Raw genomic sequence first — 16,044 nt, 5'->3', positions numbered from 1 at the left:
GCACCAAATGGCGTTGTAAATGCTACACATGGTGCAGTAAGGAGACGTTCATTGCGTGGACAATATGTTGGTAATCAATTCGAGGAAAATCTTTAAAAATAATATTTTGTGAAAACTGCGCATAAATACGTACGTTGTGGAATCAAGGCAATATACTAGTACTCAAAAAAATCAACAATTTTCAGTTAAAAATGTTTTAACAACACTAGCTTGTCATATATGGTCAAATTCAGAAAAATATTTTCTATCAAAAAATGTGAAAAAAATGAAGTTTTATTTAAAATTCCGAAGTGAACGCCTGAAGCAGAAGTTGAATTTAAAAAAAATTAACTTTGATATTATTTAGTAGTCTGACAAGTGTGATTTATTTGGTTTTTAGTTCATCAAAATCCATCCATAAATAACTGAGCTATAGCGTCGCTGATTTTTTACGAGGCAGCCCGCATAAAATAAAAGCTTTTTGCTGTTTATATTTTTAGTATCATTGATTATACTTTGTTGAATTAGAAATTTGACTCGGTATGATTTTCTGCAACGTTATCTTCAATCGCCCTCCTTTCCTTTCATAGTATAATTAAATATGTTCAACTGAGGCTCCACTATCTAAAAGCAATCAAAGTTTCAATCTAGAGGCGATGAAAAAATTTAAGCCTTTTGTCTCACTGATGACGCAAAAGCAAGCCCAATACTTTTCTTTTGTTACACTATCCAGGACTTTATCAACTGCTAATGAAAGCTCATTTCGGCCGGCAATTGTGAGAGCCTGAAAGCTAATTCAGGCAATTACAAACTCAAGCCCTTATCTTCCTCGGAGATGCAATTAAGTTACAGTTTGATTTATCAAGATTTCTTTCTTTAACTAATATGATACAGATTTCGAAAAGACGAATAGTCAAAGCGAATTCATTGAAATTCATAAGGGATATTGATACGCTTTCAGTTATGGAGCTGCTGATTAATAATTCATCAACCACTGGGTTGAAACACTTACTTGACGACAAGTCTCCAGGTTTTTTTCGTGACGCAGAACTTGACATGCATAAAGAGATGCGTCGGATTGATTTAGTGCTAGTAAGTGATGAAAAGGCATTATGCGGAGCTCAAAGTATTGCAAATAAATAGTTGAAACCCGCCACGATGTTAATTCAATCGACATGGGGGGCCCTTAAAAATCTTGCTGGCGCAATGACAATGCTCGCATTATAGAGATTCATTGAGAGCTGTCAATTGAGTAATATAGATGGCGCATCACGCAGGATTAGCTTCTCGTAGTGAAACGCGAATCGTGTTTTACACCTTGGTATTTATGGCCAGGCAATAGCACAAAATAGATTAAAGCCAACTCTGGACATTTGACATGGAAACTCAATCGCGATGGGGCGTGAAATTGTTACTATTTATGGCCCATATTTCACTTTGAGGGATGCACCTCTGGTCTTTGCCCCAACGGGCGTGGATTATGTCAATACGTTTTGTGTTCATTGAAATCTCAGAATTCTATGTTTACAAACTAATGACTATCATTAGGTTTGCAATTTATTTTTACTGCTACCAATTACTTTCTTGTTTCTCTTTAATGGGACTTGTTCCAGCTGATTTGCTGTTGCTTACATGCTAATTATGGGCATATACGCAGACCAATGTAATAATACTGATAATACCTAATTATTGTAAAATCTCACGACCCTCACCATGTGGCTTACATAAGTTCGTTAAACTTGCCTTTGTTATTCCATGGTTTTTTCGCTTGTTTGTTTTCTTTAGTATTATCACTTACAAAAACTGTAGTGTTTATTTATATACGTCCTAGTGTCCCATAAAGTCTGTTTTATTAACGCTTTAAAAGGCATTTGTCTTGTTGGGTCCATTTCTTCCGTGGATGTTAAGTAGGTACTAAACAATTTGGAATTTACAGGGATTCCTAACAACCATTTGCCAAGGTAATAATCTTTATTCCCTCCTAAGTAAATTTTAGATGTTGAGATAATTGAAAATAAAAGGAATTCCTGCTGAATGGTGGTAAAACTCTTAACACCTTTTAACGGTAAGCTACGGCGGAAATAGAGTCACACTTGTGGGATATAGATGATCGTTGTTTTCTTCGGATTTCGACCAAGAAAATCACTAATGTTTGTTTATGTGTGAATGAAAAGTAAATTTTCCCTCAGTTAATCTTAATCCGCATATTGACACCGAGACCGATGGAAACTGCAATTCAAAAACTGAACATGGCTCCAATTATGTTTCAATGGATTAATGCATTAATCAATTTAACAATCAATCAAAACTCGAGCGTGTCTGTATCAAGTACTCAACGTCTATTACTAGAAAAACTATTACGATTAATCCCTTTCATAACCACTCCAATTTGTGCTTTTCTTTCAGGATAAGTCGTGCTCTGCCAGTGGTCATCGTTTGGCTATTCTTGACACCATCAACTGGAGAGGAAGATTCGTTCGAACTGCCAGCATCATTTACACAGGGTGAAAGCCCAAAAGGTAACTTTGTTGTAAATATAGCGTGATTGAGATAAAAATATGCCTAAAATAAATTTCCCAGTTGAAAAAGAACCGTTGTGCTCAGTTAATGCTCAAGTTCCAAACCGAAGCACATTCGTATATATAGGAGAGTTAATTAAAAATGAGAGAACAGAGGTATGGAAATACTACACGTGAAATGATGACAATTCGAGAAAATATACCTTATTTGAAAGCAGATAGTTTCACATATATACAGGGCGTTAAAAGGTAAAATTTTAATTAATTTTTTTGCCATTATTCTGAAAATACCTATGTTAAATATTTAAATATTTGTAAAAATATTTCTTACGTGTTGCAATTTCTGAGTCGCTAATAGAGGGCGCTACTTACGGTCAATTTTACAGAATTTACAGTTAACGACTTTTTACCCGGTACGTTTAACATGAGATTTGTTACAAAATCTGAAAGAGCAACCAGTTTTCCATTAATTACGTATTTATGTTCCATTTCGATATCTCGATCTGTTTACATTAGATAATGCGAGAAATCAAAAGCGAAACAAACTGAGTATATTTTCATTATTTAGAACACATAAAAATTAAACAAATGATATACGTAATTATTTAAAGTCATTCTCTAACCTAGATTTTTTCAGGATAACAAAAAGAAATTAATTAAAATTTTAACTTTCGACAGTCTGTATACAGGGTGATTCAAAATTCTGGGAAAATATAAGAAACGTGTACACTTAGCCATTCTGATTAAAAAATATTTAAGCAAATTTGCCGGCGGACTTTTGTTTTCGAATTGTTACATTTCAAAGTTTCTCTGTGTCATCATTTTTCGTTATTCATAATTAAACAATTCTAACAAGTGCCCAAAAATATTACTATTAGCGCGGATACATGCTTGGCAACACGAAATAAGCGAATCGTATGCTGAATGTACATATATTTTGTCTATTTTGAATATATTCGACTGCATTCATTATTTTTTGCATTAATTGTTCATGCCTATTAATTTCTACTGCATAAACCAATTGTTTTAAATGCCCCCATAAAAAATAATCCAAAGGATTCAAGTCGGGCGAGTGCGCCGGCCATATCACTTGACCACCCCCACCAATCCGTTTCCTATTAAGAGTTTCGTGTAGTCAAATGACAACAAAATGGCATATTTAACAAAACAAACTAGGAAAAGCTCAGAAATAATTTCCCTTCATACTTATGATATTCTTATCATTTATTTCGTGCCTCGGTATTATTTATTAGAATAATAAAAAATGATAACATGCAGGAGCTTTGACGTGTAATAAGTCAGAAGCAAAGGTCTGCCAGCAAAAATTTTATTTTACATTTTTTGAACAGAACACGTTCCTTAATTTTTCTTTTCGAGCCTTGAATCGAAATTTGAATTTTACTATTGTTTTAAACGGCGAATGGGCATAATGCAATATTGCATAAGGTGCCATGTTACAAAGCGAACAGAAACTCCACTAAATGAACTTACACTTAGAACAATAACAATTTTTCATCTATTGGCTATCAGGAATTGGGGAATTACAAGTGCTCTATCATGAGCCGTTCACTTGTCGTTCTAACGACAACTTGATGCTACTGTAATTAAAGGGTGTTAAGCTCTGGAATCCGCCCTATGAAACTTAGGAGATGTCCAGAACAAATCCGTTCTAATCTATACAATGAAGTTTCTTAGGCCGGTCAGAAGTGACCTGTTGCTACCTCCTTAAATAAAGGAGGACTGCTTTGAAGCAAAATGAAACTTGCCATTAGCCAATTTAATTGAAACCAGCCACCCTTAACATTTTACATTGTGTCTATAAGATGAAATGTATACGGGATGTGCAGGATAAGGATTCACTGTTGGAAAATCTCGGAAACCGTAAGAGATACAAAGTCCCTTAAGTCGGTTCTTTAATCTTCAACATTCGAGTTGCTACTGGCAAAGCCTTTTTTCGCAATTAAAAGTTTTCTGATTCCTCTCACAAAGGAACAAGTAAAGGATCTCATGTTTACAGTGCCCTAAACTGCAAACGATTTTTCTTATTCTATGCTTTTTCCCACGAATCGATCCGTAATTTAACGGTTCTGTATGAAGACTGTTTCAGAGAGACTTTCTGTACAAAATGCAGGAATACGTTAGATTATTTTTTTCTGTGGCACCCTGGGACTTATTTTTACTGGGCACGTATCATAGTCATGACGTCATAATAATTTTTTTAAATGACGAAATTAGCCCTGTGCCCCGATCAAAGTCTTTCATTCTGATTACATCCCCAAAGCTCCAACATCAGCAGCTTCAGCATGATAGTTAAGAGAACGTTGAATAAATCAGTACTTCTCAGAATCCACTTTAAAAATTCCTTTTATACCGGGTGTTCCTAAATATCATGGAAAAGGGTAATTTTTTAGTTTTGTTTCATGACTAAAGGTGCATATATACCTAGGGCCGTAAATGCTTCGTTACTTATATGTACACATATAGGGAGTTCAAATTTCAGAAAAATTTCAGTTTTTTTGTTTGCTCCTGCAGTTTTTGAGACATTTAGCTAAAATTTGGAATATAGTTTCAGCTCTAGGACGTACTTTATTGGGGATGTCAAATTGTTTTCAAAATCTACAGGGTGAAATTTTTTCAGAGGCCATCCCCCTTTTCTTACCCTTAATTTTTTCGCGATGCACCATTGGTAGATTCTAAAATAAAAAAAACACTTTTTTTTATTTTCTTTAAAAACTTCTTTCAATTGGAATGGGCTCTGGCAATTTTTTCGTATCTACGCTAGTAATCTAGAAAAATCCGACGTTGTGTTATTCGCCAGATTAAATTCAAAGTTATTATGGATAAGCGATTATTTATTATAGATAATCCTCTTTTTGGGTATTTTGAGAGCTTGTTTGGAACTACTTGTTGGAAATTAGAACCAGAATGACTCTAAATAACAACAATAATAACGATAAGGAAACTACGTTACAGCAACTATTCAAAGCAACCTCCTTCAACCCTCAGACATGCGTTTACCCTTTTTCACATTGATCCCCGTACCTTTTCTAGTATCCCTCGAGTATTATGAATTCAAATGCATTTAATATTCGATTTTGTAACTGATCGACGGTTATAGTTTATATTTTTTTAATTCGAACACCCTGTAGATAGGTAACGGGATAATTGTGAACTTACGTTTATACGAACATTTAAATTTTATTATGCTAATTTACAAGCTTATTAAAGCTAATTTAATTTTAATAAGCAAATGAAGTACCCTTTTCCGTATGTACATGACGTTTAGAAATATCCTGTATAGCTAACCGGAATGTATGGCAACTCATCCAACACAAAATGCTAAACCTTCGCCTGGACAAGACAGGCTTATCCTAATCTTGCATTTGGCTCCAAAACGAACAAACCTATTCTCATTTCGGCCTGCTTATGCTCTGTACCGAGAAGTAATATTAGCCTAAGCTTAATGATGTCGACCATGGCTATTAGTAACTCGCAAGATTTGCATCCTAGAGGAAGCGGGCCAAAGCTGGATTTATTTTGAACTTGGAGGCCCTGGCCTTATCTTCTAGCAATGTTTAATTTTTGTAATAGTTTTGTTTTCGTAGCGTCGTGCCAATTGACCGCGAATATTTGTAGGATTGGATGTTTCGAGAAACGTACTTAAGGCAATCTAAAGAGCCTAAAAAATATTTAATATTATCAAATAAAGTTTTATGGAAGGCTCTAGTGATAAGTAGCGGACGAAGCAAATAGATCATAATCATTACATAATAAACTTGGCATTTGTGAATATAATTTTGACGTCTGTCAATATAACTTTGTCATCTGTCAATGCTACTTTGACAGTTGTCAATATAACATTGGCATCTGTCAATACAATTTTTGACATCTGTCGATATAACTTTGGCATTTGTCAATATAACCCCATGGAAATATTAATCAATGTGTGTCTACATCATGACATCATTCTAAATTGAAAACGTCAGTTTCTGAAGCAAATTCTCATCACTTGCTGAAGGTTTTAATTTTTTGCTTCAATGTGAAGAAATCTGCGGCTGAGGCTCATTGAATGCTTACAAATACTTATGATGAGGCCGCCATTAGTGACAGAATCTGTCGTGAATGATTTGAGCTCTTCAATAACGGTCATTTTCACGTCGAAGGCCGGCATTGCAGTGGAAGTGAACCTTTTCCAACATGCAGAATTAGAGGCATTACTTAATGAGAACTCGTGGCGAATTCAAGGAAATTGGCAGGATCACTATGAGTTTTAGATTGAGTTCAGCACGGAAGGACAAATGATTGTAATACATCTAGGGGTACGATAAAGTGATGCTGCAGAACGAGAATGCTCGACTCCAAGTGGCGAAAGTCGTGGAGACATACCTAGAAACGTGTGAAATTGGAAGCCCTACTCCACCCACCGTGTTCTCCAGACATTGCTCCCTGCGGCTATCACTTGTTTCAATCAGTGACGCACGACCTGGATGACCAGCATTTCCGATTTTGTGAAGAAGTGAAAAATTGAATTGGTTCCTGGATCGCTTCAAAAGATGACCAGTTTTTTTAACACCGGGCTTTTAGTAGTTAGAAAGTTGGGAGAAAGTAGTGGCCAGCAATGGACAATACTTTGAATGTGCAAATAACCAGTTTTTTTTGTCAATAAAGTCTCCAATTTTCGGGAAAAAAACGGCGGAAACAAAGTTGTGCAACTTTTAGTATTTTGAATATCATTTGAAAATCTTGCGTATAGAAGGAATGATCAGAAATATCACGATGGAAAATGAATCAGCTTCCTCTGTTTTCTGGTGACGGAGCCCTGTAACATTGCGAGGGCCTAAACCAGCGGACCATAATGAATATTGCCTGTACGTGAGCTCCCAAACAGTGAATGTTCGAGAGGGCCGCTACTCTGCACGGCGACCGGTACTCGCAAATGTACCAACTGAAACCAGTGGCGTCGACGAAGGGCGTTTGAAATTGAATTGTTGTTGCCCATTTGTGTTACATAGTTAAATTATGCCATTCACAGTTTTATCCGTATATTCTTCATAGTATTAATTGTACTAGTACAAGCGTGTTAATTCTCTAGGTGTATCCGTTGAGTATGGCTCTTTGAAGACCATTCGGAAAAGGGCTAGTACTGATTTTAAAAACAATGACTTACATGTGCCGTGTTAACGTCTGGTTTTGAACATTTATGACCGTTTAAATAAAGAAATGAAGGAAAATTCAGTTAAATGTATTGTAACAAAAATAAGCGAAATAACTAAATTTTCATTGTCGAGGATTTATCAGGCTATTAAGGAGGATAATGTTTTAGGCTATGGCTTTGACAGGAGACGGACTTCTGCAAAATTTAAACAAATCGACGGTAGTTACGGAGATGTTATTTGAAGGATCATCTATAATTTTTATAAAAAAAATACGGTACCTATACTTTAGTATATCTTAGCAATATAAAATATTCATGTAAACAAACCAAAGGCGTGGTCGCCAGCTTGGCCTTTCACAGGGTTGAACTTGTTTCGTTTTGCATCGAGAGCGGTCACTGCGCGCGCATAATCGAATAGAAACTGAACTGGTTAACTGTTTAATGTACAGGACGTCATTGTTTTTGAAATCCACTAGACGTGATTAAATTCTAGTGCCCATTACTCTTAAAAGTTGTTTATACAACTTTTTCAGCGTAACAGCGGGATAACTACGGCCCTGTTCAATACCCTTGTCTTGAACGGATCACGTGCATTTGTTTGAATGGATATTTTATATTCGTGAGACACACTATAGAAATGATTCGAGAAAAGGTAAAAGACTACTCAACATTATAATTATAATTGGTTGGTAACATTGCGAGCCACTGTGGCGGTAATGGACTCGAAATGAATACTGGATTGGCGGGGAAAGTATTTATGTAAAATTAGGGAATATCGACAGTCAGAAATGTCAATAATTTATTTAGAGAAACATAATTCAACACTCACAGCATAATAAGCTACATTTGGTGGATAATTCAAAAAGTTGCAGTTGGGGTACCCCACTTACGAGAGGCAAACGAATTATTAGTCTGCACGCTGACAGTGAAAATGGATTTGTGCCAAATGGCTTGTTGTTGTTCGCTAAAAATATAACTCGATCCTCTCTGCTGATTACCACGAAGACATGATAGCTCAACTGCTCGAAAATTGGACCACCGAACAATTACTGCCAAACATCTCTCCTGACTCAGCCATTGTTATGGATAACGCCCTTTATCATTCTCGGTCGTTACTCGAGACCTTTAGTAATAGTACAAAGGGTCCGATCAACTTTATGAGAGACAAAAATGTACATATTCCAGAAAAAAGTCACCAAAAAAAGATTATTAAACATAACAACCTTTAAATTTCATAAAGGGGTGTAAGGACGCACGATTTTGCGGTTCCCGCCCTTGTTAGAGCATTTTTAACCCAATCGAGATAACTTGGGGGATTATAAATGGTGGGCCATTCATCGTTTTTGTGAAGTTGCTATTAAAACTACATTTTTGCATACCTTAAAATAATTGTTGCTTCATTCGTTAAGTATATCTCCCAATTATCCACGAATAATGATTTCAGTTAAGTGACCCCCGCGACTGGCGTGACAGTAACCCATTTTTTTACCCAATTTGGCGGTATATTTTTGATAATTTGCGGTTCTATTTCACGGTAAACTCGATTAATATTTCCTTGGAGTACGTTAATTATTTGGTGATCGCTGGGGTAACGACGATCTTTAACGCATCCCCACGAAAAGTAGTCCAGCGGGGTCAAATCGCAGCTGTGCGATGGCCATTTAACGTCTCTGCACCCCTGGCCAAATTTTAGTGTACAATTAAAATATTTGCAAAATTTAGTAATTTTAATATGTTATTCAAGTTTTTTCGGTTTAATACTTCGTTTACACACTTTTAAGAAAAATATATAATGCCCATCCCTTATTTGTGTATTAATCTTTGACAATTCAAATGAGAATTGTATTAATAAATAAACAATAACAGATTCCTGGCCAAATTAAAGTGTACATCGCATATTTTATATGTAAACATGAGATTATTTTTTAAATCAGTCTAGTTTTTTCCTTTTATGTAAAAAGAACAAATTAAAAATGTATTCTTTTGATTTAATCACTAGAGCTAAAAAGGATGTTGAGCGTGGTATGAGTTATCGTGCTGTTGCTGAAAAATTTCATCTGTCTCATTCTACAGTTGCACAAATGTGTAACACGGATTATAATCGAGTGAAAAAGAAGAGAGGACCCAAATCAAAGTTAAATATGCGAAGCCAAGCGCGTATTAAAAGAGAAATTCGCCGGTTAGCAGGGGAAGGTGAATTGGTGACTTCTCGGAAATTAAAAGAAAACTTGCAATTGGTCGCATCTGCAAGAATCTTAAGGAGAACTCTTCCTCAAATGGGTGTTAAATAGAAAAAAGTTCACAAACAAATTCCTCTCACCGAAGCCCACCGTGAGTTTCGAGTGGCAAAAGCTCGAGAGTGGTTATCTTTAGGGGACTTTATCTGGACAAAGACAGTATTCACCGATGAAAAAAAATTCTCAAAAGATGGTCCTGATAATGAGTATAGTTACATAAAAAATAGATCAACAACGTCGTTTTATCGCCCAAAACGCCAAATAAGAGATGGAGGGATGATGATTTGGGGAGCAACAACTGCTTCAGGGCATTTTATGCTGGAAAGAATCTCTGGAAGAATCAATAGCCAAGGTTATTTAACTCTTTTACGGAAGAAAGTTTATCCGTGGATGGCATCATTGTTTCCAGATGGAGATTTTTACTTTTTACAGGACAACGCACCCGTTCACTCTTCCAGAGTCACAAAAGAAGGGTTATCACAAATGGGATTGAAGGTTTTTGATTGGCCGGCGCGCTCTCCAGACTTGAACCCAATAGAAAATTATTGGCAAGCACTGTCTGGGGAAGTGTACAAAAAAGGAGCATACAACTCTGACTCGCAACTATGGGAAGAAATTTTAAAAGCAGCGCAGAAAATTAAAATAAACAAACCCAACCTTTTGAAAACTTTGTGTTGTTCTATGAACCGTAGATTGTTGAAAGTTATTGAATCTAAAGGAGACTCAATTAATTACTGATTTGTTTTAAAAATTCATGAAATTGGATATTTTTTAATTTGAAAAAAATGCATATTTTGTTGCTGTACACTTTAATTTGGCCAACTATCACTCTCTATGTAATTAAAATGTATGACTGTTTTGTTAATAAAGAAATAAAATAATTAACGAATCAAATTTTTGTTTCCGTCCTTAATATAGAAATTATGCAGCAGTAATCGTCTCATTTTTCTATTTCTTTTTGTAAAGACATCAGCTGTACACTTAAATTTGACCAGGAGTGTAAAGCGATTGATACCCAGTCACCGAATTTGGTATGCGAAAGATCGATCGTTCTTCTGTTTGTGTGATGCACTGCTTCATCCTGCTAGAACCGAACCTCATTCAAGTCCGAATCAGTTATATGCGATCACAAAAAAATCAGTTATCACATCTTTGTGGCGCACTCCATTCACCGTATGTTGAAAGAGCGCGGGCCAATGGTACCTCCTCCCCGAAAATAACACCAAACTGTCATTCATATATGTTGATATATCAAGTGAGACAACTTTGCCAATGTTAAACGTAACACTCAGTTTCAAAAGATATAAATAAGTGAGAGTTAGCGTCCGATCCAAAGAAACTGCATTAAAAATTTCAAGCCAGCCGCAGTGGTCACTTAATTTAAATAATTTCCTCTAAATAATTGAAAGATATTCTTTATTAAATGAAGCAGTAATTATTTTAAAATATTCAATAATGCAGTTTTAATGGTGGATTATATTAGAAACCGATAAAAGGTCTGCTCTTAACGACTTCAATAATAATAGTTAACGAAGAATAAATAAGTCACTGACTTTTGGAAAATGTTCGGAAGATGACCAATGGATTAGACAATAGTAGTGTCCCAAATGCCATGGGATACCATTGCTATCTCCTAAACGGTGAGGGCTACGAGGTCGGTTAAATTAAAGAAAATGTATCAAACTTGGGGCTTAGTCGCTATTCCAAAACAGTATTGCCATCTTCCAATTATTTTCCGAGATGTTACGCGAAATCTGAAAAATGCCAAAATTCAATTTCCTCATTAAATCGAAAACTGAAGATGTTTGAATAAAAATGTTGATACAAAAATTTTACATTTTTTCGGAATCTTGACGCATGAGCTTTTCTAAATCTTATAGTTGGCCTAGTTTTCGAGATAATGACCTCAACTTTATTATTATTTTTTTATATGGACCTAGATAAATTTTGGCACATTTTGAAAGTCCTCATTAAAGCCTTTTCAACGATGAATCACATGATAACACTTTCCAGCGTTTTGGTTTAAAAAAAAAACCATGGTTTTTGGTAAATATAAACGGAATTTTATTGGAAATATAGACATTAACGAGTAAATGGCAAATATGAAATCTTAAACTAATAATAAATTCTTAAAATATTAATGCTCAAAATGCCCAGCATTGTATCGCGAACATTTTCGGGTATTTGTAATAAGCTTGTTTTGAATATTATTTAGCATTCGGGGAGTAATTTGTTGAGAAGCAATATAAATTTTTTGAATAAGATCCTCTTCATTTCATGGCGATGTTTGATAAACTTTGTCCTTAATAAAGCCCCATATGATGAAATCCATAAGGATTAAATTAAGGAATCATGCTATATAGGACCATTAATATTTTGAATCGTATTTTGGCCATTTAGGACATTAATATTTTAATATTTTATTATTATTTTAAGGTTTTAAATTTGTAATTTTCGTGTTAATGTTCATATTCGTAGGAAAACTTCGTTCACATTTATAAAAAAAACCCTGATGATGGTCTCTTAAACCAAATTTCTGGAAAATGTTAATGTTTAATACATCGTTGCCTCCTGTTGCCTAAATAATCATTCGCCCGAGCATTGATAGTGCCTCCATTGATGATGAAAATGATGAAACCTGTACTCAAATTTAATTTAAATATAATACGTACATAACTTATTTATTATAGTAATTAAAAAAATATGCTTTTTTTGTCACGTCCATATCCTGAATTCCTTCAATGTTTGCTTATAAGAGGTTTTTCTCCACTTTCGACTGATAATAAAAATACAAAATTTAACGAAATCTCCTTGGATGAGCAGCTTTCCTCAAGATTATTACAACTGAGCTATGGCTAAAGTATTACTTGAACCAATAGCAATAAAACTTTTCAACCACAACAATATTTAATGCGTAGAAAGCATCCGAAAGATTATTGTCATCCAAAGGAGCGCCCATATCATTATCATCGTCTAAAGTCTATGTTGCAGCGTTTTAAGAACCATTAACTCAGGAAAGTGAGTAATTATGCTAATAAATGCACCGTGTAATCCACTCATTAAGCCAAATTAATTTTATCAATTTAGTTCGATGTGATTAGATTGTTATTTCATGTTAATGTCCTGATGGTACTGCCGTAAACGGTCTATGTTCCTGTTAAGTTGTCCAGACGTATCTGGAAGTGAGATCTCAAATTGGTACTTTGAGTTTGTAATTAGAGGACGAGTTTTAGCAATAATCGTAGTCGCTTTTACACCGTTTTATAAAGAGCTTGTGGTTATTTAATATGATTAAATTTGTCGTTATTTGAATTATCTGGTAAATTAGAGAAATATTCTTTATTCCACAGCTCCTTCTCGTAGCGATCAAATTTTAAATGAGGTTCCGCCATTGTGTTCTTTCCAGACTGTCCAGCTGCAGGTACAACAGTTTCGGATAAGGGTAAATTTTAGGAGGCACAGAAGCCATTTAAGTTTTTTTTCATGAATAATCCAAATTTAGCAACACATGGGAGACCTCCACGCAAAGTTCATTCGCGCTTTTAAGTACATACGAGAATAATACCAAAAGCACCGGACCTAACACTTTAGAAACAAATTACATTGTTTCTCAACATAGTCTCATTTGAGACTGATACACTTTACTCTTCTATACCCTGCCTATAGTAAGACGCTTCAAATATTTCAAAAAAAGGCATCAACATCGCACTCGACCTCTTCATTATCGGCAAATCTCTTTCCACCGAGCCATTTTTCGAAGTTTGGAAATTGAAAATAATCTGAAGGGGATAAATCTGGCTGATAAGGTGGCCGAGGAAAAGTTCTAACTTAAGTTAATTGATTCGTTGTCTTGATGAAACAAAACTTTCTATTCCGCCAAATGTGGCCGTTTTTCTTTCTAATTTTTTCGCTCAAACATTGCAATAAATTAGTATAATATTTTCTGTTTGTTGTTTTTGCTATAGGGACATGCTCAATAAAAATTATATCATGTACATCCCAAAAAACTGACACCATCACCTTTCGTGCAGATCAAACAGTTTTCGCCTTCTTTGGAGCTCATTCTCCCCTTTGAGTCGATTGTTTTGACTGCTCTTTCATCTCAGGCGTGAAATGATGGACCCATGTTTCATCCATGGTTAAGAAACGACGTAAAAACTCTGATTTATAGCAGCGAAACTTTACCAAACACTCCCTTGAAACATCCTCACGGCGCTGTTTCTGTTCCATTGTGAGTAATCGCGGCACTCATATCTTGCATACAGCTTTCTCACATCCAGTTGTTCGGTCAAAATGTGATGTACAATAGTTTTGCTACTTGTTGTACAGTGGATTTTCACCACAAATCTGGAGTGGTCAGATCTGGAGTGTTATTGGATCGACCACCGCAAAGTTGGTTTTGGCAGCTCGCACGATAGCGTTTAAATCCTCCCCCCTCAATGGCACCCTCAAATTTCAGACATAAGCTTTTCGAGGTCAGATCTTTGTAATATAGGCAAATTTTTAACAAAAAATGTTTTTTGGGACTATCTTCGCATGTTTATCCAAAGTTGCCCTTTATTGGATGCCTTCAATTTTGACTAAAGTTTAAGCGTTTAACCTGGTTTTTGTACGAGAAGTACAATGAGTACCCAGCATGGAACAATATTTTGTTATTTCCAAGATCCCATAGTGTCCTGACCGATGATGGACACAGTCACTGGACAGCTGTTGCTCTCTCCGACAAATATTAAATACTGAATCAATACGGTGAGAGTCAGATGCGAGAGTTGTCTTTCCTTAGCTAAATTCTTTCGATTTAATGGTTCCATCTCCTCCAGCAATTCTATTTTTTCCTTCGCAGCATGGAACGTGAGTTAAACATACACGTCTCATAATTTAAATCCGTGACTCCCTTGGATTTCAGAGGATTAAATTATCCTGCCAGGTAACTGGAAAATATGAAGTTGCAGACAATGAGCGTATGAGCGTATAATTTGGCAGCGAGTTAGCCATTTGTAAGTATTATGGCATTAGTAGAAATGGCATCATTTAGCGCTGATGGGCTTACCTCTGGTTAATTTACTTTAAAGGATTTGAATTGTTGCGAAGGAACCGAGTACATATTGTTACGCATTCCTATAGCTTTCGGAACTGTCTACCTACGTTCCCCGTCAAACACAACAGCCTCAATAGCAAAGATTGTCGCTAGAGATGTAGAACTCAGTAGAAGGGAAACATACTGAGTGATCTGTGCAACTTCTATTCCAGTTTATTTCATAAAAATATGAACGTGAAACACACAGGGTGGATTGTGGAAGCAATTAATTTTTGATGTCTCGAAAAAGCCTCCCTCCTGGCGGAACTTAGTGCTTTACAACACTAATTCGCTGTTCATGAGACCTGACTCACCGCAAATGAGATTCGATGAGGCTTCCGAGGAGATGGTAACACTCTGACAAAAAAGGGCAAACACTTTTTAAATCTGTCTCTTGGGAAATATCTCATTTCCGAGTAAATCCTTTAAGATTGCGAATTTTTCCACAACGTCGCGACGATACTTCAAACAGTTTCTCTCAAAGGGAACACTCCAACTTTTTAGCACCGTACTTAACACGCTCAGACTTTTCGCTCTAATCTGCTACTCTTGTTTTATTTTAATTTAAAAAAGGGACATCAAAACGTTTTAGATTTCGGTCTTGACTCCTTATCAGTTAACTACGAGTTGTCTAAATCATGAACGAGAGATTTTAATTGCGGTTGCACATGCAGCAAAGAGACACACGTGTTTGAGTCCAGAGCTGCAACTCAATATGCAACATCGCTCATATGTAGAGCAACTAATTCAAGATGAAAAATGAAATATTCTTTTTAGAATAAAAAAAAATAAATTTCTTCTTTGTCCAAATATTTTAAAGGAACAAGTGTATTTTCAGTAAATTTTGCTTATGTCCTTTTTTTTCAGGTTATTTCGTTTTTCGTAGTTTCTATATTAAGAAACCAATTTATTGATTTATATTATTGTGTGATATCGACTTCGCCACTCGCAGTACTGATTGAAAATATTTCAAGACGTCAAAGAAAGTTAAAAGTAAAAATCTTAGACGAATTTTAAAGTACTGCAAAGCAGCGTAAAATTGTAAAGATTCAAATTTAAATAAATAAATATTACTAA

At 35.4% G+C, this 16,044-nt stretch overlaps 1 protein-coding gene across 6 annotated transcripts in view; it reads left to right on the top strand.

The window, feature by feature from the left end:
* The window catches only part of Mp (Multiplexin), a 269,908-nt gene that overhangs the window by 61,097 nt on the left and 192,767 nt on the right, over nucleotides 1-16,044 (top strand). For all 6 annotated transcript variants that reach the window (XM_066286068.1, XM_066286067.1, XM_066286064.1 and 3 more), the window contains exon 2: nucleotides 2,386-2,498. In XM_066286068.1, coding sequence (XP_066142165.1) covers nucleotides 2,386-2,498 — 113 coding nt within the window. The remainder of the gene's footprint in view (nucleotides 1-2,385; nucleotides 2,499-16,044) is intronic.

Source organism: Euwallacea fornicatus, chromosome 9, assembly GCF_040115645.1.
Source record: "Euwallacea fornicatus isolate EFF26 chromosome 9, ASM4011564v1, whole genome shotgun sequence".
Lineage (NCBI taxonomy): Eukaryota > Metazoa > Arthropoda > Insecta > Coleoptera > Curculionidae > Euwallacea > Euwallacea fornicatus.
The sequence above is the reverse complement of the archived record's forward strand: the minus strand, read 5'-3'. Positions and strand labels throughout refer to the sequence as shown.